Genomic DNA, 26,580 nt, shown 5'->3' with positions numbered 1-26,580 from the left:
CGTTTAAGGGATACTGATCCCTTCACAGGTTTAAAGGTATTCACCTTTCTTCCGAATTGGGTTTAAACACCCCGCCTGGAGCGCAAGTTATTCAGGGATAGTTCAAGGTGGCGGGACCAGTCCATGTAAAAGTGGCTGACAATTTCGTTACTGTTGGCTATATCCTGAATCCTAAAGGTATATGAGGATTGATCACCCTCTCTCACGAAAGGGTATTTTCATACTCTCTAAGGTTTAAAGGTTTTCACCTTTCTAAGTCTTGGAGTTTATACACTCCCGCCTGTAGCGCATGAAAATTTGGGATTTTCCCCAGGATACAAGGGATTTATCTCCAGTACATCCTTGGGTTTTGCCCTTGGGACGTAAAAAATTGCCTAAACAATGGAAACTGACATTCAGAAGATTTCTAAAGTGTTTGAAGACATTGTACACAGGGGACATTCCCACCAAGGTGGTGGTGTAAAGCTAAAAGGATGAGGCTTGGAACTAATGCACTAAGTACCTTGCACTGGGGACGTCTTCATTAGAAGAATTGCAAAGGGATTGAAGTTTGGTAATAGGTTTATACCCTATTTCTGGTATGAGCTTTCCTTTGTAAACGTCGTCTAAGTTTTTAGTAACATTATGTTTTATAAAAGGATAAGTATCCTGATACATTCTCAAAGTCTTTTTCGGGATATTTGATTAGGGTGTTTGAAACTAATGTTAGTTTGGAACTTTGATTATTTAAATATTATTGAAAACTGGTTTTGGAAAAATAGATTGTTTATCAAAAACTTTCTACAAAGTTGAAGGGATGTTTGGAAGTTCTATCTAATAAAAAATTTTTTACAGTATATCGCTGAGCATACTAATCAGGATATTTTATAAGATAACGGTATGAAATTTTTTGCAAAGCTAAGAGTTACACTAAGTAATGCAAGGTAACAGACAATAAGTCAAAAGATAGTTATATTATTAACAAGTCAAAAGTTGTGCTTTTGGTTTCACCTCAAACCGAGGCCCATCCGCCAAAAGCACGATTAGTTTTTACCATACTTGTGTAACGGTTGCAGGGTATATCTCCAAACAGGACATGTCCACCTACAACCGTTATCACATTCAAAACATGTTATACTAATTGATGACCAAGGGCTTCGTCCTAAAACCTAGGACCCATCCACCTTTGGTCATCACATTGTTCTAGTGCAGGAAATGTAAATTGTTCAAATGCAGAAAAGTAAATTGTTCAGACAATAACCACCATCAAATTTAAAAAAGTGGGCTCCGGCCTCGGCATAAACATCCATCATCGCCCACTTCGCTGCTTTTAAGGGGCAGCACCCTCTTCAACCATCGCTTCATCAGCACCCGCACCAGCATCACCATCGGGATTCTTCTCAGCATCACCACCAGCATCGGCCGCCGCATCCGCCGTCTTGGGAGGATCCTCACCAGCATGCTTTGCAGGACGTTCCACAGGGGTGCCTTTGAGATCCGCTAGCTTCGTTTCCCAGGCCTTGACGTTCCAGGAAGGGCATTCAAAGCCCAAGGCCTCGGCTTCATAGGCCATCCTTAGCCTGGCTTGGAGGAGGGAAACCACAACGGATCCTTTAAGGCCATCCCGGTAAGAACTCATATCCTGCTGGTATTGAAGATGGGCAGCATCCAGCTTGGCTTGGGCGTCCTCGTTGGCCTTGTGTATAGCGGCTTGGTGCTCCTGAGTCATCGCCTTGAATTTATCTTCATAATGCTTGGACTTGGCGGCGGCGATCATCCCTTGGTCAGCAATGGTTTCTTCAGCTTTCTTGAGCTTGGTCTCCAACATCTTGTTAAGCCCACACGCATCCTCATAAAGGAACATGAGACGTTCCAGGCCCTACAACCAAAAGCACAGGTATCAACATATGTGTAAAATATCCAGGATAATAGTTAACATACATGTGCAGGATACCAGATGAGGATTTTTACCTTATTAAGAAATGAAGTCATAAACCCACTGGCTTCATTGAATCCATAGTTCTCATATGGGAAAGTCTCAGAGGTAGCCGGAGAATCTGTTTCTTTCCTCTTCCGAGCACTGGGAGCACGGGTCCTGGTGGCTGGAGGAGGCTTGGGAGTGGTAACGGCTTTCGAGCTGCTGGGTCTGGAAGACGTGGGAGCCTTAGGGCTTGGTTCTTTCTTTACCGGAATGGGAGCAGCGTAGCTATCCAATTCGTCGAGATCGAAGACCTCAGGAGCTTTGGCTGGGGCTGCATAAAAGGGAAAAACGTTTAACTCTTGAGTATTCATAAATTATTATATTTGCTTCATATGTATTAATGTGCTTACCAGACATGTCGGAGCTGGATCTTTGGCTTGAACTTGCAAATGACAGAGAAAAAGTTCTCTCGCTTTCTGGGAGTTGATAAATGCTTTTGATTCTCGAATCTGATTCGGCGCTTGGGGGTGCTAGATCTTTGAAATTTGCTGCACAAGAAATAAAGATGTCAGTTCAGGATATATTTTAGGATACGGTTGGGGATATTCCTAAAACCCTAAATCCTACCAGAAGTTAACCACTTTACTGGAAGATCAAAACCTCCAGTGATGGAATCCCTTTTTACAAAAAAGAACTTTCTTTCCATTTCTCCTCATTCTTTGTGGCTTTAAGAACGAGGGGGTTTTTGGAGGTTGAGAAAAGGAGAAAACGATTGTTGCCATGAGAACGAAGGCGGTAGGCCATCGGGAGGTCTTCAATGCAGAGGTTGGGGACAAATCGAGATCTGATCTGATCCAAGGTCACCAGCACGCGCCAAACCATGGGCATAGTTTGGGCATAACTGAGACCAGTGAGTTCGAAGAAATGGGATATAAAAGCCGGAAAGGGGTATCGGAGTCCGATAGAGAAAGGGTAGGCCAGGAAGTACACCCATTCGTTGGAAGAAAAGTCCGATCGGACTTCTCTGTTGAAAGGGCGGATGATCGTACCAACAGGGAAAGCACCGGAAGCTTGCAAGGCAGCAATGTCAGCATTGTCGAAGGAGCAGACCTCTTTCTCGGGTTCTTTAAGAAGGTTTTGGGCTTCGAAAGTTGGGATTGAATCACCGGTGTGGGATCTAGTTCCGCTAGCCATGAGGGATTTCCGTGGAGAAATAAAAAAAGAAACAGAGAAGAAGGAAATAAAGGAATTTACCTGAAGATTCCGGTGGAGATGATGGTTTATCAAACAAAAAGAGAGAAGATATAGGGGCTAAATGGATAGCCATCGAGTAAAAAACGCGTGGGAAGTTGCACATTGTCACTTCAAATGTCCAATCGTATTAATTGCCTCGATTCATGAGATAAGCTTTAAAATATATCCATTGGATTGGTATACCAACCGATATATTTTGGGGACAATTGTTATGAGTCATTTTCTAAGCGTACATACCCTGACCAATATCCTGCCTTTGTTTGTTTATTTGTGACCAGGATGCTGGAAGAGGATATTGCTAATATCTTGGGCGATATCCTGAGGTTTATTAATTAAACACGTGCAGGTTAATGGTTGAAAGCTATTAACGGTCATCAGGACTTCTTCTCCTTAAGACTCGGGCGAATTTGTTGTGAGGAAGCCGTTGAACCCGAAAGACTTGGTCCTCAACGTTCGAGTGGGAATATTCGCTGGATCCCGGGAGTTTAGGATAGTTAGTTACTTTATCTTTACTATAAATAGATGTGGCAGATCAGTTTAAGGCACACAATTTTTCACTAACACTCTCGTACACTCTTGCTCTCTAGATTACGGCAGTCACCACACTTGTATCCAACTCACGTTGTAACACTTAGTTGATCCGCACCACATCCTGCACTGTATCCTGATATTTGAAGTAATAGAAGAACAAGGCAGCTGTGATTGTCAGCTCCCGAGGTTTTATGCCGGCGATCTAGATTGATCAAGGGCTTTCCTCGTACATCTCGTGTCACTTACTTTACTTTTTTGCTCATTGTTTGATCACAGATACGACTCTATATCCTGAGCCGTATCCTGAAACTGTTTTTGCAAATAACTCACTTAACATATTTTTGAACACATTTTCTCAGCACACTACCTCACTTAACTAATTTGATCACTAAATTGCTTCGGTAATTTTTGACCAAAACACCTGCCACTTAGCCTTTTGAAAATACGTCAGTTTTCACTGGTAAATACAATTAACCGACTCATTTGAAAAGAGTTTATGAAAATTGATTTAAGTGCATAAGGCACAAAACCTTTTATAACTTGGGACAATTATTTAAAGATAATCTTGTATACTGAATTACATGTTTACCATACATCTGGGGCCCAGTACAGAGACTGAGACATGATTAAACGACACACCACTTCTAAAACCCATAAAGGAGTTATCCCCAACTTGTGGGTAATTAATAATTTATTTTTGGCTTCTTTTCGGTGTATGCCTACACCCTGCGCATCGGTCGTGGCCATTTACAAATGAATGAGCCAAGGATATATCCAGGACACGGTCGTTAACCCCCAATGTTTAAGTTATTAACAGAACAGTATCAAAATAGGTTTTGTGGATTTACTAGCCACAATCCGGCGTTTGATTGATCCACACCCGACCAAGCGGTATTAATCTACCGTATCCCAAGCCCGTATAAGGGAAAATAAGTTAAAAGTATTTACCTGAGCTAATACTTGATTCACAGCAAAATAACTTAGTCGTATCCAATCTATCTAAATGCATGTAGCTTTTACCGGGTGGCTCTAGTCTGGAGTGATGGTAATATATAACCAATTCAGAATGCTAATGGTCTTATTTTAGTCGTAGACTTAGACTGGCTAGCTCAGAGTATCTAAAGCGGTACGATACGCTAGATTAAGCGATGACCGGAGTAGAATGTGATTTAGACCCGACAAGTTTGGATACTTGTATAATATGGGTAAACTAAACACATTCCGGATTTTGAGATAAAACGATAAGGTTAAACCCGTTTCGGCTATTTTACGTAAACTAGTCACATAAACTAATCTGAACGCATAAATGCTTAACGGGTAACCAAATGAATTATATGCAGGTCCTAATTTGTTATTATGCTTAAAATATGTTAATACATCAGTAGGATGTTAACATATATGCCCAAAAAGTATTTAAAACCATTTTAAGTCCCGTAAGGGCATTTTGGAAATTTTAATACTTATAAAAGAGATTTTATAACAAACTGAAGTTCTGGTCCTTTCTAATCAGTAAAAATATTTAATTTATCTCATTACATCAGTAAGATATTACACATATGTGAAATTTACTATTTATGACCAAACTATGTCCCGAAAAGGCATTTTGGTCATTTCACATAGGCTTTTAAGGGCATTTTTGGAAACCTGAGTTCATAACTTATACCTACTGTAATAATATTTAAATTTGTTTAAGATTTCAGTAGGTAACAAGTCTTAGATGTTAAATATGGTTTTAAACTATACTATGCACCTGTTTAGCGTAAAACTCGCTTATTGACGATAATCAAGATGTTTTATGTGAATATGAGGTTTTGATCAGTTTTGAATGTCCAAAATAATTTATTTAATGTATGATATCAGTAGAAAAAGGTTTGGCATTTAAATCATTTGTTAATCTCATTTTATGCTTAAAAAGGGTATTATCGTCATTAACCGAATCATACAAGAACTCTATGTTTTAAACAGATAATAATCTGACCAAAAATCTTAAAATTCCCTAAAAATAATATCTTAATAGTAGGTAATGAGTTTTGGTTCAAAATCCAAGTTTAAACATGCATGATGCAAGATATCGCAAATTCACTAATAAAAAGCTTCTAATTACGATATCGAGCATAACTCCTATTTGGGACCAAGAACTGATGTCAAATTTTCGGGACAAGTCTAAATATTAGTAGCAAAGGTTTTTGTGCTCTCACATTTCTAAAAATCTCATTTGTATGTCAAAAGGGCATTTACGGCATTTATAAGCATATTAACAAACAAGAGCATATAATTCAAACCACAAGGAACCGTGCAATATAACTCCAGAGGGTTATACTACTGAATAATATGGTCCTAATGGAAGCTTAAAACATGGAAGAATCAAAGCTTAATTAGGCCAGAACTGAAAAGTCAAAGCAAAGTCAAGCTTTTGCGACTCTCGGTTGCGAACTGGCCCAAAACTCATAATTGTCGGGTTGGACCAGCTTAGACATGTTCTAATAGTTATTACCAAGTTATTAGAGTGTTAAAATATAATTTATGACCTCTGCATCTATGGTTTTTAATTAATATTAACAAATCTGCCAAGTTTGACTTTTTACCTAAACAGTTTGACCCGATAATTAACTAAGCAAACGAAGGAATTAGGAGATGCCCTTTCAGGGGTTAATCACCTACCTAACTATGGTCTTATACCCACTTTTAATTTGGTTAGTGGCTGGACCATGAGAGTTTAATCCGAAAGTCAAAGTTTATTTACGATACTTGACTTTTCGGTTCTTAAAGCATAAAACTGAACTAATGAGAGGGCTAAGACACTTACAAAGGGTCCATGCTATCTTTTCTACTAAAATAGGTTCCCAATTCAGTTCAGGAGCTCCAGGTTTGAGTTAGAGAATGATGGAATGAAAAGTGTGAAGAAAATGGGTAATTAAGCTTCCTATTTATAGTTTTTGGTTAGGAATTGGGATCAAGACATGTGTTTGGTGAGTTAATCAGATCATTCCACCTGTTATACAGCTGTCCTAATTGGTTTGGAGCCCAAGGATTCGATTTGGTTGGCTAGAAAGTGAATGGAGTGGACACAAGCAAGAAACAATTAAAATAAAAAATTTTGGCTGCAGATACAGGCCACGCGGCCCGTGGAGGCAAGCCCACTGGCTTACGCGGCCCATGTCACTCCTAGTCCAGCAAACAAACTTTGGTTGTGCTGTGGTTTTGGTCCCTGCTCTTTGTATATCTTCAAAATAGCACATAATTGTTGCTGTTAGTTTATTTTGGCCCACGAAAGATGCAGCCCATTGGGCTCATGACCCGATTTTAAGTCCACCAGCCCAAGCATGTTTCAGATTTACCCACAATCAGTCCCTGAATAACTTTAGTTACTTATGAACTTCTAGAAATGACACTTTAAGCACGTGACTTTAAATCTCGCATGTTTATTCATTGTAAGGTATACAAGATGTTCGTGGCTAACCTTCGGCACACCCGGGAGTTTGACTGAGCATTGCGAAGCTCTCGGTTCATTCGAAAGGCGTCTTAAAGGCGTAATTTCACATATTGACGCGTTTAGTCCTTTTAACGCATAAAGTTGCGCGATATATCATTTGTCGACATTAAAGCCTTCCATGGCTCATATGAGGCATCCCGAGCGCTGAAACATTACGATGCTCCAGTTCGCTTAAAAGGTCACTCAAAGGTGTATAATTCAATGTTGACGCTTTTTGTCCCTTTAACGCGTAAACTCCCGCGTATCGATGTTTAATAGCATCAAAGCCCTATGTAGCACATATTAGGCATTCTTGAGAGTACGATTGCACATCGTAATGCTTTGGGTTCGTTAAAAGGTCATTCAGAGGTGTAATTAAACATGTTGACGCTTTTAACCCCTCTAACTTACAAACTTGCGCACAATTTCACTTATTGGCATAAAAGCCTTACATAGCCAATTTTTGGCATTCCTGAGAATATGATGAAACATAATGAAGCTATCAGTTTGTTAAAAGGTCACTCAGAGGTAAGAATTAACATGTTGACACTTTTAACCCTTCGTTGCACAAACTTTCACATAATTTCACAAACGGCTCCTGTCGTCCAACTAGTGGCTCATTTGAGAATACGGATACCGTATAAGGTCACTCAGAGGCCTAGTTTAGGCATGTTGACACTTTCAGTCCTTCTATATTCATAGTTTTTGATGTTGATGAAATTAGTCCCTCATAGTCAACGTTTCACTTTGTTAGGGTTTATTACACGTGTCAACACATCATTGGACACGATTTACGAGGTGTTACACCAACGCTTTCTCTCAAATGACCCAAATTCAATCCATGCAACAAAGGCTAATGCGAAACCCATTTAACTCACAATTTCAATCGCAACCACAACCATCACCACCACCGATAGAATCGTCTCAACCCGTAGAAGATGAAGTTGAAGAATATGTTCCGGAGACGCAACCCCAAACCTCGAAACAGAAAAAAGGAAGCAAGTGGCGCATCTAGCCGGTGATCAACCTTCAAGAGCGAAGACACAACCTTGGTCAAATATCGAGGAGGAGGCGTTAGCTAAGGCATGGATTAGCACGTCAAAATGACCCATTGTTGGTATGTAAAATTATATAAATTTTAAATTTTTTAAATATATAAACTTTACATCTTTTAATATATAACTTTTGTTACATTTCAAAAATATAGGTAACAACCAAACCGGCGATGGTTTTTAGAAAGAAATACTAACAAAATTCCTTGTGATTATGGAACAAGGTCCGTATCGCGATCTCGATTCTGTCACTTCAATGTCTTTCTTCATCCCTACCTACCATCCTCCTTCATTTACGTCTATCTTCATCCTTACCTACCAACTTTCTTTATTTACTTTTGAATATCTTGCTTTTATGATTTTCATTCTTTGTTTTGTCAATCGTGTTCTGTTAGAGCAACAGACTATGATTTTCAAGGCTGCTGGATGAGGCAGCCAGCTTCGGTTCAAGAGATGTCGGAGTATATGGAGTTAGAGGAGTTGCTGCATTCAGTGGTTATGTCTAACTCGAAAGACTCGTGGGAATGGGATGACGGAAATAATGGGGGCTTCTCTGTGGCGAATTTCAAGGCTATGGTGAGGCAGGATCGTGATCAAAGAAGGGATCAAAAGATGAGAGGAGAGAGCTAGGTTCCTATAAAAATTAACTTGCTAGTTTGGCGGGCTGAATTTGATTGACTTCCAACTCGTGAGGCGCTGGTTAGGAGAAGGAACAACATTGCTGATACCTCCTGTCCTTTTTGCGAAGCTGCTGGTGAAGATCAGGACCACCTGTTTGTCACCTGCGGATATTCCTATGGGGTATGGAGTTCCATTTTTAGTTGGTGTAAGCTACTTCCTTTTTACATTTATGATTTTGAGGACTTATTGATGTTGTACAAGAATGTGCACTTCGTAAACATGTTCAGGAACATTCGTTGATTTGCATTCGTTTATGTTCGTATGTTTGTGTTTTAATTGAAGATCTTTGTACTTACATATATTTTATGTGTGCTTTTTATATTATTAAACTTTTATTTATTTTGTTACTCTAACAATTAAACTAGGAAACCCTCTTTCACCTTTTTTTATGCACTATTTCCCTTTCATTTCTCATTATTTACATCGGCGAATACGATCGACCCCGTTCCACAATAAGGGATTCAAATTTGAGTGCTACTCTCTGGGCCATCTATCTTTATCCTTCGTCGCGTTTGCCAAATTTATTTGTGTTCCTGAACCGTTCGCGAACACGCTCAGTTCCTTAATGAACGAACACTAACATAAAATCTCGTTCGGTAAGTGTTCATGAACCATTCGTAAATGTATTTCCTTAACGAACGAACACGAACAAGGCCTTGTTCGTGTTCGTTCGGTTCGTTTACAGCCCTAACAGTGATGGTAACAATTTGGTTTGCTCGACGGTATTGACTGCTTCGGTTTAGCGGGTTAGGTATTGTCAATCTGCACATCTTTTGCAGATCTTGATAGTCCTTACTCTATATACTGTTGTTCGTCTTGCCCATTCGCGGGCAGGGTTTCTCCGGTGCTTCTTCGTTCTCTCTTGCCGTGGTCATCGGTTTTCGTCAGGTGCTCGACGGTGTAGTCCGATTCGGTTTAGCAAGAGTGGTGACTGTCTGTGTATCCTGGCTTACCATTCTTTCTATTCTGTTGACAGTCTTGCCCATTCGCTCCTAGGTTCTCCAGTGACGTTTCGTTCGTCAGTCGATGGAAGGTCATATTACCAAGTTTTTTGTCGCTAACATTCCTGAGGGCTGCAGACCTTGGGACTTGGCGTCCATCCTCAAAGGGTACGGTGACCTTTCGGGTGCTTACATTGCTAGGAAAAGGAACAAACATGGGTTGAAGTTTGGCTTCGTTGGGTTCAAAGGAGTTTCCGACTGGAAAGAGATGGAGATGCAGCTTAAGTTGGTTAAGCTGGGTAAGAACACTCTTAAGATTAATGTGGCGAGATTCGCGAAGGAGAATGGATCGCTTGACTATGGAGGTTTGAAGTCTGAATCTGCCAAGCTGAAGAAGATGGAGGTGAATACGGTTAATCAGATGGTTAATGGTGGTCATGTTAGGCCGGGTTTCTCCTACAGTATGGCTCCGAACCCGGAGTCTATTCCAAAGCCCTATGCTGGAAAGGTTGACGAAGTCGTAATCGATGCAGGAGTGGTAGCGATGGGAAGTAAACATAATCGAGCAGTTATTGCTAGAGCCCGAGACTTCAAGATTCTGATAACGTTTAAACAACTCCTTTCCGGAGCTGGTTTGGGGAATGTTGTTATTCATTATGTGGGTGGTTTCAATCTTCTTTTGGTGTTTGAAAGCTCATAATCTGCCTTGGACTTTCGTGATCGGGTCGAGGTATGGGAAGGTTGGTTCTCTAGGATGGATGTCTAGTTAGGTCAGTCTTTGGCCTTCGAGAGGGTGGCTTGACTTTGTGTTCATGGGGTCCCCTTACATCTCTTTGTGACGAGGTGGTAACTTTCATTTGTTGCCGGTTTGGCACGGTGGTGAAGCCGCCTCAGATCAGGGAGGAGGACGGAGACCTTTCCATGGTCTGTGTCAGAGTCTTAGTTGGTGAAGGCAATCGGATTTCCGAGGAGCTCGTTGTAGCTTGGCAAGACAAGAGGTATAGAGTGTGGGTGTCGGAAGACTTGGGGGATTGGAATCCCAATTGTCTGGATCCAGACGGGGACTCAGTTCTATCCGAGGACGGAGACTCGTTGACGGGGTCAGATGTGATGTCGTCGGAGATGAAGTTGGAAGAGCCTGTGAATCGGAATCATGAAACGGCGGAATCGGAAAAGACGGGTTTTAATGGAAGGTTGCATGGGGAAGACCAGGCGACGCACGTGCATGTTCATGCAGAAGAATTTAATGTGGAGACCTTTCCAAAGCATGTGGAGAATAATAAAGGGTCGGGCCCGGTCCGTTTCCCGAAGCTGTGGGGGTTAGTCCTCAAAAAACTGAAAAGGTGCCGATAAGTCCTTCCCCATTTTCTGTGGATCGGGATAAGATCGGTAATTGTGGGGTCCCTAAGTTGGGCTTTTATTTGGGCCGTGAATCTTCGGTTAAAAGAGTGGGTTTTAGGAGGCTGGTCGGTTTAGCCCAGGTCCGCAAAGGAGCTTCTGAGTCAACTTCTCCTTTTGATAACAGACCAAAGAAAAGATCTAGAAGCGAGGATTTTTCTTCTTTTCATTTCCCTTTTCCAACGCAGAACCATGGGTTAGTTCAAGGCGACCCTGTTCAGAGGGAGGTTGCCTCCGATTGATCTGAATCTAAATGAAAGGGCTTCTTCGAGTTCTGTCTCGGAGATGTTGGTGAGGGATTCTCAGGTTAAGGAAACAGCGGAGGTGCACAGCAAGGGAGTAGATGGGGCTCTCAGGGCGATGGGTTATATGAGGAAGTTGAAGCTACAATTGGAGTCGGAGCTCAGGTGGGGGTTGACCTTCGAGACTCGTCTGAAGTTATCAAATCGATCTTCGGTATTACAGGCAACAATGGAGTTTTACAATGAATTTTATGTCTTTTAATGTTCGTGGTTTAGGGGGTGGTGAGAAATCAGGTTGGGTTAAAGGAATGATGTCGAAATTCGGTATCAAGTTTCTGGCTTTAAAGGAGACTAGGAAATATGTGGTTGTCGATAATGATGTGTCTGGTTTTTGGGGGAATAAAAATTTCGGGTTGGACTTCGTAGGCTCGGTTGGTCAATCTGGGGGTTTGATTTGTTTGTGGGACAAAGCTTTTTTCAAGCAATCAGGTGGAACGAAAATTAGGAATTTTATTCATATTAGGGGCTCTATAGTGGGTAGCGGAGATGTGCTTAATGTCGTCAATGTCTATGCGCCTCAGAGTATTGCAGCAAAAAAATTGTTATGGGATCAACTGGGTCATGTGATAGCGGATAATGATGGCCTCTGGGTTGTTTTAGGCGACTTTAATGTTGTCCGATATCGTGAAGAAAAAAGGAATTGTGCTTTCAAACAGGCGTGTGCCAATAATTTTAACTCTTTCATCTTCGAGGCCGGGCTTATCGAGTACAATATGAGAGGTAGAAGCTTTACCTGTAGTTCTAGAAATGGAAGGAAGTTAAGTAAGCTTGATAGGTTTTTGGTGAATTCGGGGTTTTTTAACCGTTGGCCCGAAGCTCGTGTTGAGGCTGTCTCGAACTTTCTTTCGAACCATTGTCCTATCATTTTATCGGCTGTTAGCACTAATTTTGGTGCTAAACCTTTTAGAATTTTTGACTCTTGGATGGACAAACCGGGTTTCAATGAGATAGTTGTGGAGGTTTTATCTGATGATGTGGGGTCTGCGGGCCCTCCTGATATTGTTCTTGTGAAGAAATTGGCCAGGCTCAGAGTTAATTTAAAAACTTGGAGGGATGATATGCTGAAAAGAAGTTCGGAAGAGGTGCGTCAGGCATATGGATCATATTGAGTTGGTCAAGTAGTCAAGGGATTTGGATGAGGAGGAGTGGATTTTTTTGGAAAGTAAAAAGATTTTAAAAAATGACGAGGAGAGAAAAAATAAAGATTTGAAGCAAAGGTCTAGAATTAGATAGGCGAGAGAGGGCGATGAGAATTCCAAGTTTTTCCATTCCATGATAAACTGTTGAAAAGCGAGCAACGTTATCCACGGGCTGAATTTGGATGGGTGTGGGTGTCGAAACCCTCTTTGGTTAAAAAGGAAATATTTAATTTTTTCAGAAATAAATTCGTTGAGCCTTTTAAGGATCGCCCTCGTTTGATTTCTCATGACATCACCGTCGCATTTCAGAGTCTGAGGCATCGGATTTGGAAACTATTTTTACTAGAAAAGAATTAAAAGATGCGGTTTTTGAGTGTGGAGATGGGTCTGATGGTTTTAATTTCCGTTTTGTTAAACGCTTTTGGAGTTTATTTGAGGAGGATTTTTTTTAAATCTTGACCACTTTTTTTGAATAAGGGGAGATTAGTATGGGTTGTGGTTCTTCGTTTATAGCCCTTATTCCGAAAGTTAAGGACTCGCTCGCTTTAAAAGACTATCATCCTATCAGTTTGGTGGGCATTGTGAACAAAGTCATTTCGAAAGTTTTGGCTAATAGACTTAAAATGGTGTTGAATTCTGTCATCTCGTCCTCTCAGTCTGTGTTTCTCCGTGGAAGATATATCTTGGATGGTCCTCTTGTTGTTAACAAGATCCATAACTGGATTGAGAGAAATAAGAAAAAGGCGTTTTTTCTCAAGATTGATTTCGATAAATCTTACGATAACGTCAACTGGAACTTCGTTATTGATTTTCTCGGTCAAATGGGTTTTCCGAGTAGGTGGTGTAGATGGATCAGGGGGATTATTTCTTCAGCTAGAGCGTCGGTTTTGGTGAATGGCGCCACGACATTCGAATTCAAATGTGATAAAGGTATGCGTCAAGGAGATCCTATTTCTCCTTTTCTGTTTCTCATTGTTATGGAAGCCCTTTCTTGTATGATTAATAAGGCGATTGGGTTGGGGATTGTAAAAGGGGTGGAACTTCCGAATGATGGTCCTTTGGTTTCTCATTTGTTAATGCTGACGATGCGATTATTATGGGGGAATGGAGTAGGGAAAACATTACCAATGTGGTGAGAATTCTTAAGTACTTTCATGCTTGCTCGGGGGTCTCTAGATTAGCTTCTGCAAATCAAATCTTTTTGGGCTTGGGGTGTGCTATGGGGAGGTGGAAGATATGGCCGTGTTAGTAGGGTGCAAAGCTCATAAGTTCCCTTTTAAGTATCTTGGATTAACGGTGGGGACCAATATGAATCGAATTAAAAATTGGAGACCGGTGTTTGATATTTTTGAGTGACGGCTTTCCTTATGGAAAGCGTCTTTTCTTTCTATTGGTGGGAGGTTGACGCTGATTGGATCCGTTCTCGAAAGTCTTCCTACTTATTTTTTGTCGCTCTATAAGGCTCCTATTAAAGTGATTGCGGACCTGGAAGGCATAATTAGGAGATTTTTATGGGCTGGATCCTCTATAGATAAAAAAATTCATTGGGTTGCGTGGGATAGGGTGGCTTCTCCGGTGAAGATGGGTGGTTTGGGTCTTCATAAATTGCAAGATATTAACGTGGCCTTGTTGGCTAAATGGGGTTGGAGATTCAAAACGAAGAAAGATAATATGTGGATTGATGTGATTAAGGCCCTTCACTCGGGAGGGTCTGGCTGGGATTTTCTTCCGTTAAAGAAGACTCTCGGTGGTGTTTGGATGAGCATTGTGTCTACTCTCAATGCCCCATGTTGGATGGTCTAGCGATTAGTAACCTTTTCAAAGGAGTGGTGGGCAGTGGGGATAACATTCTCTTTTGGTTAGACCCCTGGTAATTTGAAGTTCCTTTGAAATTCAAGTTTCCTTCTCTGTTTCATCTAGAGGTGGTAAAGTCATGTAGTGTTCGAGATAGACTTGAAGGGGAAGGTTTATGGTTGTGGAAAAACGACCTGGTGTTCGCAACAGAGAGAAATGAATGGGATATGCTTTCTGCAGCTTCGTGTTGTTTTTCGGTCAAACAGGCCGGATAAGTGGGAGTGGGTTTGTAATGATTCAGAAGTTTTCTCAGTTGCGGCTGTTAAGAAGTCCATCGATTCGAAAAATGATTACAGTAAGCGCTTTGTCTTTGATTGGTGTAAATGGGTCCCTCTCAAATGTAACATCCTGGTGTGGCGTGCGGAGATAGATAAGATTCCGACGGTGGATGCTTTGGTTAGGAGGGGTGTGATGCTCGATGATGATATTTGTTATTATTGCGGATCCGGCTCGGATTCGGTTGATCACATTTTCACGGCTTGTCCGCTGGCTTTAGGGTTATGGGAAAGGAAACCCTGTGGTGTCGGGTTAGGAATTTCTTTGTTTTTTCTATCCGAAATTTGCTTGCCATTCACGAACTTGGGAATATAAGGAGGGCGTCGGAGAAAGAGGCGTTAAAAGGTATCATTATTTTTTCTTGTTGGTTTTTATGGAAGGCTAGAAACGATCTTAGATTCAGTGGGAAGAGAAGCAGAGTTGAAGATGTTTTTAGTGAAGTTAGATCGGCTAGTTATTTTTGGTATAAACATAGGGCTAAGAAGGGTTCTTGTGTTTGGGGGGATTGGTGTAAATTTGTTAGTATGTAAGTTTTTTTGTTTGTTTTTTGCCGTCCCGGTTTCGGGTTCGGTGTGTGTTAATGAAGTTCTCGTTTCAAAAAAAAAAATAATAATAATAATAATAATAATAATAATAATAGGCGGAGGTGGCGATGGTGTTTTCATATCTTCCACGCGTGAAAAATTTCTATCACAGAGGAATTGTCCTTCACCCCGAGTCCCTCATGGTTAATTGAGCGACGTGATGTAGCAACCATTAACAGCTTATGTGACACTGGTAACAAAACCTTGGTTAACCCACAACAACCAACCAACCTTACCGGTACCGCCTCATTTTCATGATTTTCTAATATTCACGTTGAAAATTAATTAACCGAGGAACATATTTATTTGTGATGATATTATCCATGCCGGCCTATATTGTCATCGATAGTTGACTAAGGCTATGGGGTATGAGGCTTGGTTTAAGGCGTAGGTTGACTGAAAACGCCCAAGCTACCATCCCGGGGGCTTAGGTTGGAGCGTGGGTTTGGGCGTGGCCCTTGGGGCTTGGGTTTGAAGCCGGGCGTGGGGCGGGCTAGCAAGGTGACATGGCGGGCTCTCAATGGCCAAACCAAACTAGCCATTTCACATGCCCCATGTGTCACCTCATGCCCCCAACCCAAGCCCCACCATACCCCATGGGCATGGGTTTGAATTTGTTTTCCACGTGTCAACTCATGCCCCCAAACCCACGCCCATCATACCCATAGTCTAATTGAATTTATTTGGTGTCCTCTAATGTTCACGTGAAAGTTTAGTAAACCGAGGAACATATTTATTTGTGAAGATGCGCATGATAAGTGTAAGCGACGAAAAAGGTGTCAAAGTAACATGGTCCGAAATGTTCAGTTTAATATTTTTGCTTGGAATCCCACATGGAATAATGGAGCAAAGTGGGGCATGTGTGTACCTTTCTACGTTAAAATATAACATATTTACATGCTTCAATACATTTGGTTGAGGACATTATATTAATTAACGATTATTGGTTGCACGTAATGTGACATAGTTTTTGTTGAACGAATAAACAAATGAAATTAAAGATTCTGGTAATTTATGTAAGAAAGAGATTGTTTAACATCACTTTTTTCGAATTACATAGTATCAAGTTCAATAGCTTTCTTCATCATTTTGTATACCATTGACACCCACTAGATCTTTTTCAAGACCATGTCATTCTTCATTTTTTGAACTACGTTTTGTCCATGGTGTCTTGTTAGATCTAAATTAATCCAAACCGCCATAACAGTATGGCGGAGGCGGTTAGTTCTTCCGTGATCGGAAAAGTGGTAGACTTGTTGTTTGGTGTGGCTAAAAAGGAGATTAGCTACATGTGTAATTGCTCTGAAAATGTTGAAAAATATAAAAATGAAGCTGATAAGCTGTCGCGTATGAAGGGAAGGGTTCAACAACAAATAGATTTGGCTAAATCTAAAGGGGAAGTTCTCCTAGAAGGTGTGGAAGAGTGGATGAAGAAAGCAGATGCTGAAATATCCAACGCAGCCACGCAGTTTACTAACGGAGAAGACCAGGAGAAATGCTTCTATTTGTGTACCCTCCATCGTTGTAGTAAGACGGCGATAAAAAAAACGTTTTCTCTTCAGCAGCACCAAGAAGAGGGTAAGAGTTTTGAAACTTGTGTCTCCCTTCCTGCTCAAGCCCTAGGATTCACAGACCTCTACCAAAGTAAAAATCTTGACGATATCGGTACCCATAAGTCAATTTTGGAGGAGATCATTCGAGCTATAGAAGATGACACAACACAAATCGTTGGAATCAATGGCTTAGGTGGTGTAGGTAAAACTACACTAGCTAGTGAAGTTGCTAAAGCAATAAAGAATCAATTTGCGGATATCGTGTTTGTAACAGTGTCGAGAACTGTTGATGTTAAAATAATTCAAGAAAAGGTTGGAGTTGCGGCAAGTAGAGTAATAAAGGGAGAGAAGGTTCTAATCATTCTAGATGACGTTTGGGAAGAACTGAAGCTTGAGGAATTGGGCATTCCATGTGGGAGTGAGTACTTGAATTGCAAGATTTTGCTTACATCTAGAAGCAGAGACGTGTGTGCGGCAATGAATGCCCAAAAGAATATTTCGGTGAACCCTTTGCAAGAGGAAGAAGCCTGGACACTTTTTGAACGTGTGGTTGGTAAAAGTGAATGGGACGATACACTGAAAGAAGTTGCATTAAAGATTGTCAAGGAATGTGGTGGATTGCCACTTTTTATTCAAGCTCTTGGAAAAGCCCTAAAAGACAAAGAAATGAGAATGTGGGAGGTAGCGCTTCGACGACTACAAGCTCCCATAGATGGGGATGTCACCTATAAAAAGGAAGGTATACTGCAATTGAAGCTAAGCTACGACCATCTTGAAGATGAAGTAGCTAAGTCACTTTTCTTATTGTGTAGTATGTTCCCAGAAGATGGAAACATTGGCCTTAAAACGTTGACACGTTATGGGCTTGCTCTTGGGATATTTAATAATCCTGATAGCATTCACGATACAAAAGATATAGTTCAACTGGCTGTTGAGTCTCTTAAATCATCTTTCTTGTTATCGCCTGTGGATATAAAAATTTATTCGCCGGTTGAATTTCTTTTACAAATAAAAGAAGAAGATGAATTATTTAAAATGCACGACCTTGTTCGTGATATGGCATTGTTCATTACTTTTAAAGGTGATGACAAGTTTTTGGTGAAGTCCGGAAAAGGTTTGAGAGAATGGCAGCCAAGAAGCGACTCTATAAAAAGCTACAAGAAGATCTCCCTCATGGAAAATAAAATATGTAAGCTTCCTAATTATGAATTAGATATACCACACCTTGATACCTTCCTTATACGAAATAATGAACTTTCAATTGTTCCGGATGAATTCTTTCGAGGCATGAAAGGGCTGAAAGTTTTAGATATGGGGGGTAACAACATTTCATCTTTCCCACAATCACTAACGCAACTCACAATGCTGCGCCTGCTAGATCTAAGTGGAAACAGATCTCTCTGTGAAATTTCTATACTTGGGGAGTTGACATGTCTAGAGATTCTAAAGCTTAGAGGTACTGGAATTATAAATATCCCTGAAGAGATAGGACAATTGACCAATTTAAGGCTGCTAGATGTGTATTGTTGTTACGATCTATCTTATGTAACACCTGGTGTGATATCAAAGCTCATTAGGTTGGAAGAGTTGTATGTTCATTTGAGTAAGGAGGGGAATTGTAGATTTCTTGCGGAACTAAGTGAATTGACGTTGCTGAAAATTCTGCATTTAAAAGTTAGTGAATTGCATTATATTCCCATAATTGAAACCTTGATAGAGTTTGACATTGGTTCAACTGTATGCCCAATGGGTATATATAAACGCTTCCTAGAAGTTTCAGGATATAATAAATGCTCATGGACGGCGCCAATTAGGAAACTGATTCAGCTAACTGAACAATTAACATTGTCAAATATAGAAGATGTGGACAACATCTTACCAGACCTATATCAAGAAGGTTTCGATGAATTAAGGTGTATTGCTTTGTCCTACTGTGAGAATGTTAGAAGCTTGGTGAAGACATGTGACTTGGATGGAATTCAGACTTCAAATGAAGGTGGTGGTCCGATGAAAACAAAGGGAAAGTTTTTTTCCCATGTGGAAGTAATCGAGTTGTCCATTTTGAATGGCTTGGAGCTTCTATGGGATAACCCACATCAATATATAAGCTTTTGTAATCTAGCGAAAATTACAATTTACTATTGCTCCTCCTTATTAAAGTTATTCCCTATTAGCGTAGCGCAAGGGCTTGTCAATCTCAAAGATTTAAATATTTCAGATTGTGAAAGTTTGGTGAATGTTATTTCGGATGGAGAAGAGCAAACAACTGGAAGTGAAATTGAATTGATTAAAAAGGATACAAATATTGTGTTCTCCTTTGAGCATATTGTGCTTAATAATATCCCTAAACTTGAGAGCTTCTACTCTGGCCATTCTATCATCAAATATCCTTCCTTGGAGTCTCTTTTTGTGTACAATTGTCCTAGCATGAAGACATGGAGCTATGGAGAGAATCATACAACCAAGATCAAATTTTATGATGAAGAGAGAGAGTGTAGCATTAATGATTATATTGCAGGAAAACATGAGGTATGAAAAGTGCATGCCTTAAATTAATAATATTGCTTTGCTATCTGAATTAATTAGTTACCTTTACAGAAAAATGGATACTTCTGGATGAAGTAGGGACGAACAAGGCTTTTGCATATGGTTTCTAGTATGTTTATCGTGTAAGTGAACAAGAGAACTTAATGGTTTATTTTTTTCTCTTTTTTTCAATGGGACTCAACCATAGTTCTAATTATATATAGCCGAAAAGGAAACCAAGCTACTTAGTCATTTATCAAACGGTGTAAATGGTAACTAAACGAGTTAAATATGCAATTAACTAAACTTTGCAGTTAAATTTGATCGAATTGTTTTTAATTATTGAGTTGCAAGTTTTGTTACAAATTGAGAAAATCTGCTAGTACATAGTTTTCATAATCACACGTTTAATATTTAATTTTCTATGATAATATGATGTGGTATTTTTCAAGTCCAAGTTACCTTTTTAATTATTTAGGATTTTCGTTCACTTTAAGTGATTAGCTAGGAAAATTGTTCAGCAGACACCAACTACAAGATGCAAATAATAATCCGGTTGTAATGAGTTTCCTTTCATTTAACTTCACCCCTTTCTCCTTTTTAATTTATTTCCAGGTGAAAGCATTATTGAATAATGAGTTGGTGCAAGGAGATTGCAATATTTGCTCCAACCAAGGTAAACCCCCTTTAGTTTAGGAATTTAAAATCTATATACACACACAGAGTGTTAGGAGTAATATACAAATACTTTTTCAGTGCGAAGCTTACGAAAACGAAGAAAAAAACACACACTGCCATGCTTGTAAATAGTGTCACAACACTGTTAAGCAAATAATTACACTACACTTATAGGTATTGCTTTTTTTTTATGTGTTCTAGATGTTATACAAATAATGCTTTACTATTTTGTATTGTAGGTATTGCTTTTTTTTTTAATAGGATTGGGATGGAACTGGAAGATGCAATATCTGGTGGTATTTTACATATTTACTTTGAAGCAAACAATATTGTATTAAACTTTTAATTATGTTTGGAGTTCCTTTGGTTTGTAGCAAGTAATTTCCCTAACCTTAATTAAGCTATAAGTTCACTTTAAACATTCTAGGCCTTAAACTCTTAACTATTTACCAACTTACATTTATGTTCAACGTCTTGTTGTGATTGGCATCTAACACCACATACAAAAAAAAAAAAAAAAAAAAAAAAAAACCCTAACAAAAAAAGCCCAAATGAAATACATTCCAAGGCCCAAGTGGCAAGAGATGGGATCATCTGGCCCAACTAGCAAAATGAAAACATAGGTAACTTACATTTTGTCCCACATTATTTAACTATTTAAGGAATAAGACTCATTATATTGTAGATTTTTAATACATTTCAATTCATGTGGATAGAGGTGCACAAAACCATAACATGACCTGTTTTCAACACCATGATGAACCATGTGGAAAATTCTATCGTTCAGTTCAAATAAAAAGAACCAATATTATTATAATAGACAAGTTTATTGGGTGTATACTTGTATAACTCGAAATAAAAACTAATTCATGGTGTCGACGTTCGACATTACCTCTTAGACTTTGGTGATCTGAATGCATGTTCCTTGTAATATTTGAGCTCGGTTATGCTTTCTTTGATCTCATCCAGTACGGCTCCATGCCGCTTCTTTTTAGGAGCCTTTTTATCATCTACAGGCCAAAACTAAACATAATGAAAATTAGGGTAAAGTTCTTGTACAAATAATCTTAACATACTAAACATACAAATTGAAGGAAAACTCAAAAAGACAAGGTGGCATTTTTGTAATTATCAATAACTATCAAAGTTACTCTACAAATATACCTAAAAAAACCTAACCACTCCCCCCACCCCCAAAAAAACCTAAACCCCCCACCCCCCCCCCCCCCAAAACCTAAAAAAAACCTAACCCCCCCCCCCCCACCCCCCAAAAACCTAAAAAAACCTAACCCCCCCCCCCCCACCCCCCAAAAACCTAAAAAAAACCTAACCCCCCCCCACCCCCAAAAACCTAACCCCCCCCCCCTCCCCCCCAAAAACCTAAAAAAAACCTAACCCCCCCCCCCCCCCCCCACCCAAGCTAAAATGCTAAAAACTAAACCCCCCAAAAACCTAAAAAAATAAAAAAAAAACACAAATTATTTTATTTTATTTTTTTAACATTTTTTATTAAAAATCGCTACTTTTAGTAGCAGCAAAAAAAAATTTTTTTTTTTTTTTTTTTTTTTTTGCTAACGAAATGTAGCGATTTTTTAATAAAAAATGTTAAAAAAAATTTGTATTTTTTTAGGTATTTTTGGTTGTAACTTTGATAGTTGGTGGTAATTACAAAAATGCCATCTTGTCTTTTTGGGTTTTCCTTCAATTTGTATGTTAAGATTATTTGTAAATGGGTGACAATTTTGACCTGTTTACTTATAAATGGGTGTGGTCTATCTTGAATGAGTAATATACAAAAATTAGCTACAAGGGAGATGGGTCTAGTGAGTTGGAATTCGCTTGAAGCCTATTTTCATGGCCGGCCCTGAGGGTGGGTGGGGAGGACCACCGGCCAGGGCCCATATTTCGAAGGGCATGTTATTCTATAATAAATCCGATATGGATATGTAAAAAAAATAAATTAACAGGGTATACCCATACAAACACCAACATAGGCCCACTTACAAAACTATTTTCATGGTTTATATTAGTTATTAGCCCATTGACATTAGGTTTAAATCTTTAGTGAGCCCAATACTCAATTTTGTTAAGGCCTAAGGGCACATTTTTTCGAGCTCGAACAGGGTACACGAATTCCCAGGGCCGGCCCTGCCTATTTTTAGTGGATGCAACATTGGCCTCCTAAATTGTTTTTATTTAGAGATTCAGATTATTATTATTATTGTAATGACATTGTTTTATCATCATATTTAATTAATAAAGTAATTATTTACAGCTTCTTTAAAAAGAACAAAAAAGTATTTATGTGTCAACATGAAGCGGTCCAATTTGGCCCGTATTCAAAGATGACCCGTTTTGACCAATTGTCCAGCCTACCCGTCTTGTCACCTCTAGCATACATAATTGATAAGTAAATTAAAGATAATGCATGAGGTAATTGTGAGCTTTACCATTACACGCATGACGATCTTGGCACCATTCTCCAACTTCTTCCAGAAAATCTTTTGTTTGATGGATTACCAAATCAGGACCCTAAGCAGAAAAAGAGCCAAGCTTTTAGTTCCTGTAAGATTAACAGATTGCCTGCTACAATCAAGAACACATAAATGGTAAACCACAGTTGGAAACATAATGAATTTGTGAAAAGACCGACACCATTCATTAGAGGTGGAAAATGTGTGGTTCATATGGGTTAGGTAACAGTTCCAAATGGTTTCTGGTCAAAGCATGTAACTTTTCGTACAGTTGGGGTAACAGGTCCAAATGGTTTCGGATCAAAGCATGTAACTTTTCGTACAGTTTGGGTAACAGGTCCAAATGGTTTCAGATCAAAGCACATAACTTTTGGTATGGGCTGGAGTAATGGTTCCATAGGTTTCGGGTCAAAGCATATAACTTCTGGTACAGCTAGAGTACCGGGTCGAAATGGTTTCGAGTCAAAGCATGTAAATTTTGGTGTGGGCGGGTAACGGCTTGGATGGGCCAAAAACAGTTTTTGACTAAAACCTTTCATGAATAATTAGTGTGCCAAATATTATCACAAATTTTATGATATTTCAGTAATAATCTAATTTCTTAAATACAGAGATTTAGATTTTTTATCCATTACCATTTGCCTCATTTTCTTTTCATCAAATTTTAAATATTTTACCCAAATTGCCCATTAAAGGTCAAACATAACTCGAATCGACCCGTGCAGAAGCAGACGGGTTGTAACTTCCACCTCTACTATTCACAAACCACGATTATCGAAACGAAAAAGATACTATCACCTCACCTCTACCAGTTTCCTCAATTTCCCATCAGTAATGACACAAGCAATCTCCAATATTCTATCTACTTCAACATTCAAGCCTGCACATATACATCATAAATACTTCTTTAACTGTTCTCAAGCATCCACCATGTATATAATACAATGCCTTCATATTTACTGTAAAAATTAAATTAAAATAACAAGTAAATGAAATGCTCACCAGTCTTTTGTAATTTGATCCACACAAGTGGCAATTTGTAGTATCTCCTGCTCATGTGTGTCCTTCTGTAGCAAGAAATATGTGCTGTCAACCATTATGCAGTTTCATATCAAGTTCCAAAATAACTTTTCAAATCTTTATCAAAAGTAAATAACAATTGTTTTTTCTTATCAAAATTAAAATGTTTGTATCAATGGATTAATATATGTTATTTAATTTAACTAGTAAATAATCTCACAGGTTGTTACGGAAACTCAGGGCCGGCTCAACCGTTTTGGAGGCCCAAAGCAAACTTCAAAATTGGGGCCTTTTTTATACTCACCTAAGCCTAACAAAATAAACGGATCCGGTAACAGTTTCTAATAGGTTCGGGTCAGTAACAAGCCCTAGCTCATTTGGTTGAATTACTGAGTCGACCCTGACTTGCTTGCATTTTTGCAACATGGAGAGTGAGCAATGAGCTGCCAAGCAGCATAGAAAAAATCCTATCTCCTAAAATCTAATCATGAGACTTGAATTCGTGTCAATTATCAGATGTATATTATCTGAAACTATTCATTCAAACCAATTTCTTTAAACCTATAACAATTCATATGTATGTTAGATTAATGTTAAAATCCATTACTTGCAATAACAAAAAGTGACAAATGTTAAAAAGAATTAATGGCCTAATAGTAATCGAAAAGAAATATTTAGAAACTCAAAGGACTAACATTTTAGAGCACATAAAGATTTAACAGCAATACATTAAGTTGGAAAAATTCAATTAATACAAATTCATTCTGCCCACATTCATCACTAAACACAATGGTAAAAAAGAATAAACATTTTTCAAACTCAATTAAACGAATACATTAAGGTTTACCTACAGGGTTAAAACTGGGCCAATTGGGTACAAAAATAAGATAAATAAGAAAAAGAAAACAAACCTCACAGCTAAAGCATTTATGTTCTTCACAATTTGGAATCAGAAGTTCTATTTGTTAGACTGGACAATGGATTTTCGATGGCCCTATGCTTCTCCTTTGTAGATTGCGTTATGCAATGGATGGATTTCTTAATCAAACTGCAAACGTCGATCAATTTCAAATGAATAAGTTCGGTCTAACCTAAAGTCAAACCTATAAAATTTGAGACCCAAATAGTGGCTTTATTTCACTTGGGCTAGAGCCGGCCCTCTCAACACTCGCAATAGAAACCGAAAAAGAGAACCTAAAAACTAAAGTCGTGATTTGCCTCGACACTTGTTTTACATTGATCGAAATCTATAATATTAGTGCGGTACCAGCTCTCGTATAGACTAAACTCGTGATACGCAGTTGCGTTTAACTTTTCTCTCGACATTGTGATATAAATTTTATTTAGAAAAGTGTTGTATTCAAAATAACGGTACGATGACGAACCGAGTCGGTATAGTAATATACACAATGGTTTTGTTACACAAAAGTTGTATAATGTAACTCAAAAAAATAAGTCGTGTTTTACATTGATCAAAAGTCATAAAAACGAATACCAATACTAGTTCTGGTAACACTGATACTGGTACTGGTACCGATGTCATTGGACAATATTGACTCGGTTCTTCACCACATCATCATTTCGAATACAAATCCGTTTTAAATAAAACGCCGAATCTGTTTTAAATAATTTTTATGTCGAAATTTAGAGAAAAAAATTAAGGAACCCCGTATTTAGTCTTTATAAAAAAACGAATGAACGAAAGTCATAACAAAAAAAACAAAACTATACGGATGAAAACCTAAGTTATTTATAGTGTAAGGTGTATAATAGAAACTTATAAAAAAAACTTCAAAAAGTTACTGTTCACGCAAGTTGGTAACTGTTATAAACTATAGGGTTAAAAACGGATATTATTTATAGTATATGGTGTGTAGTTAAAACTAAAAAATGACCAAAACAAAAGTCAAAATTGTCAAAATTACTATTCACTCAAGTTGATAATTGTTATATATATATATAGAGAGAGAGAGAGAGAGAGAGGCCGGTTATCATACAAATACAGTTATCGTACATTATGTACGCTACATTCCAAGCCGTCAGATCATTTCATTTAAACAGCATGTTTTACTATTAAGTTAATCAAATTAAAATTAATAAAAAGAAACCGCCAAGGTTAAAATCGTCAAATGCGAGATCAAAATCCCTGATAATCAGCACAATAACTCACAAACAAAACGAAAAACCCAAAATCAACAAAGCAAAGCAAACAACTAAGATTCATCCTGCTACTCTCCTGTTGCGATTCAACTAAAATGAGTTTTGAGAAACAAAGCAAAGCAAACAACGACAGACCACAAGCGAAGAAGATGAATCCAGGTATCGATTGACATTTGCGATTTTATAATGGAATATACAGGGACTTTAATGTCAAATGCGATTTTGTTTGTTTATTAAGCTTTTAGACTGAAACATATAGTTTTAAAAGATTATGTATTGTTCATAACTTCAAATTTGTTAGGGTTTATGAATAGTATTGTTATTTATTAGGTTTAGCATGATTATGCAGTTTTCTAAATGATAAAACTGATATATGTGCGATATTATATAGGGTTTTGTGAGGGTTTTGTATTACAACTGCGATTTTATATATAAAGTTTTGCTTGTAAAAGGTTTTTGTCTTATGTTAGGTTGAACATGCGAATTGATAAAAACTCCTGCGATTTCATATAATTAGTTGGTTTTATGGATTATGATTAAATAATACATGCGATATTATATAGGGTTTTGAGTGGGTTTTGAATTACAAATGCGATTTTATAGGTAAAGTTTTGTTTGTAGAAGTTTTTTGTCTTAGCTTAGGTTGAGCATGCGAATTGATAAAAACATCATGCGATTTCATACGATTAGTTAGTTTTAGGCAATTATGTTTAAATTATACATGCGATTTTATATTTTTTAAGTTGCTTAAAGCATGCGATTTATAAAGATTAGCTAGTTTTTGG

General features: G+C 38.5%; 2 protein-coding genes across 7 annotated transcripts; one reads left to right on the top strand and one right to left on the bottom strand.

Annotated features, from left to right (window-relative positions):
• The first annotated feature begins 16,592 nt into the window (after nt 1-16,592).
• On the top strand, nt 16,593-20,487 carry LOC110871337 (probable disease resistance protein At4g27220). The gene is made up of 3 exons (XM_035976079.1): nt 16,593-19,466; nt 20,079-20,139; nt 20,381-20,487. The coding sequence occupies exons 1-3, from the start codon at nt 16,593-16,595 to the stop codon at nt 20,485-20,487; spliced, it is 3,042 nt and encodes a 1,013-aa protein (XP_035831972.1).
• A 198-nt stretch (nt 20,488-20,685) lies between these two features.
• On the bottom strand, nt 20,686-24,794 carry LOC110873412 (oligoribonuclease). 6 transcript variants are annotated; one of them, XR_004864165.1, is made up of 5 exons: nt 24,547-24,794; nt 23,618-23,682; nt 23,419-23,495; nt 22,592-22,724; nt 20,686-21,164 (listed from the first exon to the last, which is right to left on the bottom strand). XR_004864165.1 is itself a non-coding variant. In XM_022122331.2 (5 exons), the coding sequence occupies exons 2-5, from the start codon at nt 23,670-23,672 to the stop codon at nt 21,030-21,032; spliced, it is 336 nt and encodes a 111-aa protein (XP_021978023.1). In that variant the 5' UTR covers nt 23,673-23,701; nt 24,547-24,777; the 3' UTR covers nt 20,686-21,029. The 6 variants fall into 6 exon arrangements, 3 of the variants coding, with proteins under 3 accessions (XP_021978023.1, XP_035831769.1, XP_021978022.1); XR_004864166.1 differs by having other exon boundaries at nt 22,592-22,673; nt 23,414-23,495; nt 24,547-24,789; XR_004864167.1 differs by having other exon boundaries at nt 20,686-21,151; nt 22,592-22,673; nt 23,414-23,495; nt 24,547-24,787.
• Between the last annotated feature and the right edge of the window lie 1,786 nt (nt 24,795-26,580).

Source organism: Helianthus annuus, chromosome 8, assembly GCF_002127325.2.
Source record: "Helianthus annuus cultivar XRQ/B chromosome 8, HanXRQr2.0-SUNRISE, whole genome shotgun sequence".
Taxonomy (NCBI): Eukaryota; Viridiplantae; Streptophyta; class Magnoliopsida; order Asterales; family Asteraceae; genus Helianthus; species Helianthus annuus.
The sequence above is the reverse complement of the archived record's forward strand: the minus strand, read 5'-3'. Positions and strand labels throughout refer to the sequence as shown.

Coding starts and splice junctions, on each gene's coding strand:
- LOC110873412 (XM_022122331.2), bottom strand. CDS start 23,672: ATGAGCAGGAGATACTACAAATTGCCACTTGTGTGGATCAAATTACAA. Junction 22,674..23,418: donor AATTGAGGAAACTGGTAGAG/GTGAGGTGATAG, acceptor TTTTCTGCTTAG/GGTCCTGATTTGGTAATCCA. Junction 21,152..22,591: donor AGATCGTCATGCGTGTAATG/GTAAAGCTCACA, acceptor TTTGGCCTGTAG/ATGATAAAAAGGCTCCTAAA.
- LOC110871337 (XM_035976079.1), top strand. CDS start 16,593: ATGGCGGAGGCGGTTAGTTCTTCCGTGATCGGAAAAGTGGTAGACTTG. Junction 19,467..20,078: donor ATATTGCAGGAAAACATGAG/GTATGAAAAGTG, acceptor ATTTATTTCCAG/GTGAAAGCATTATTGAATAA. Junction 20,140..20,380: donor CAATATTTGCTCCAACCAAG/GTAAACCCCCTT, acceptor TTTGTATTGTAG/GTATTGCTTTTTTTTTTAAT.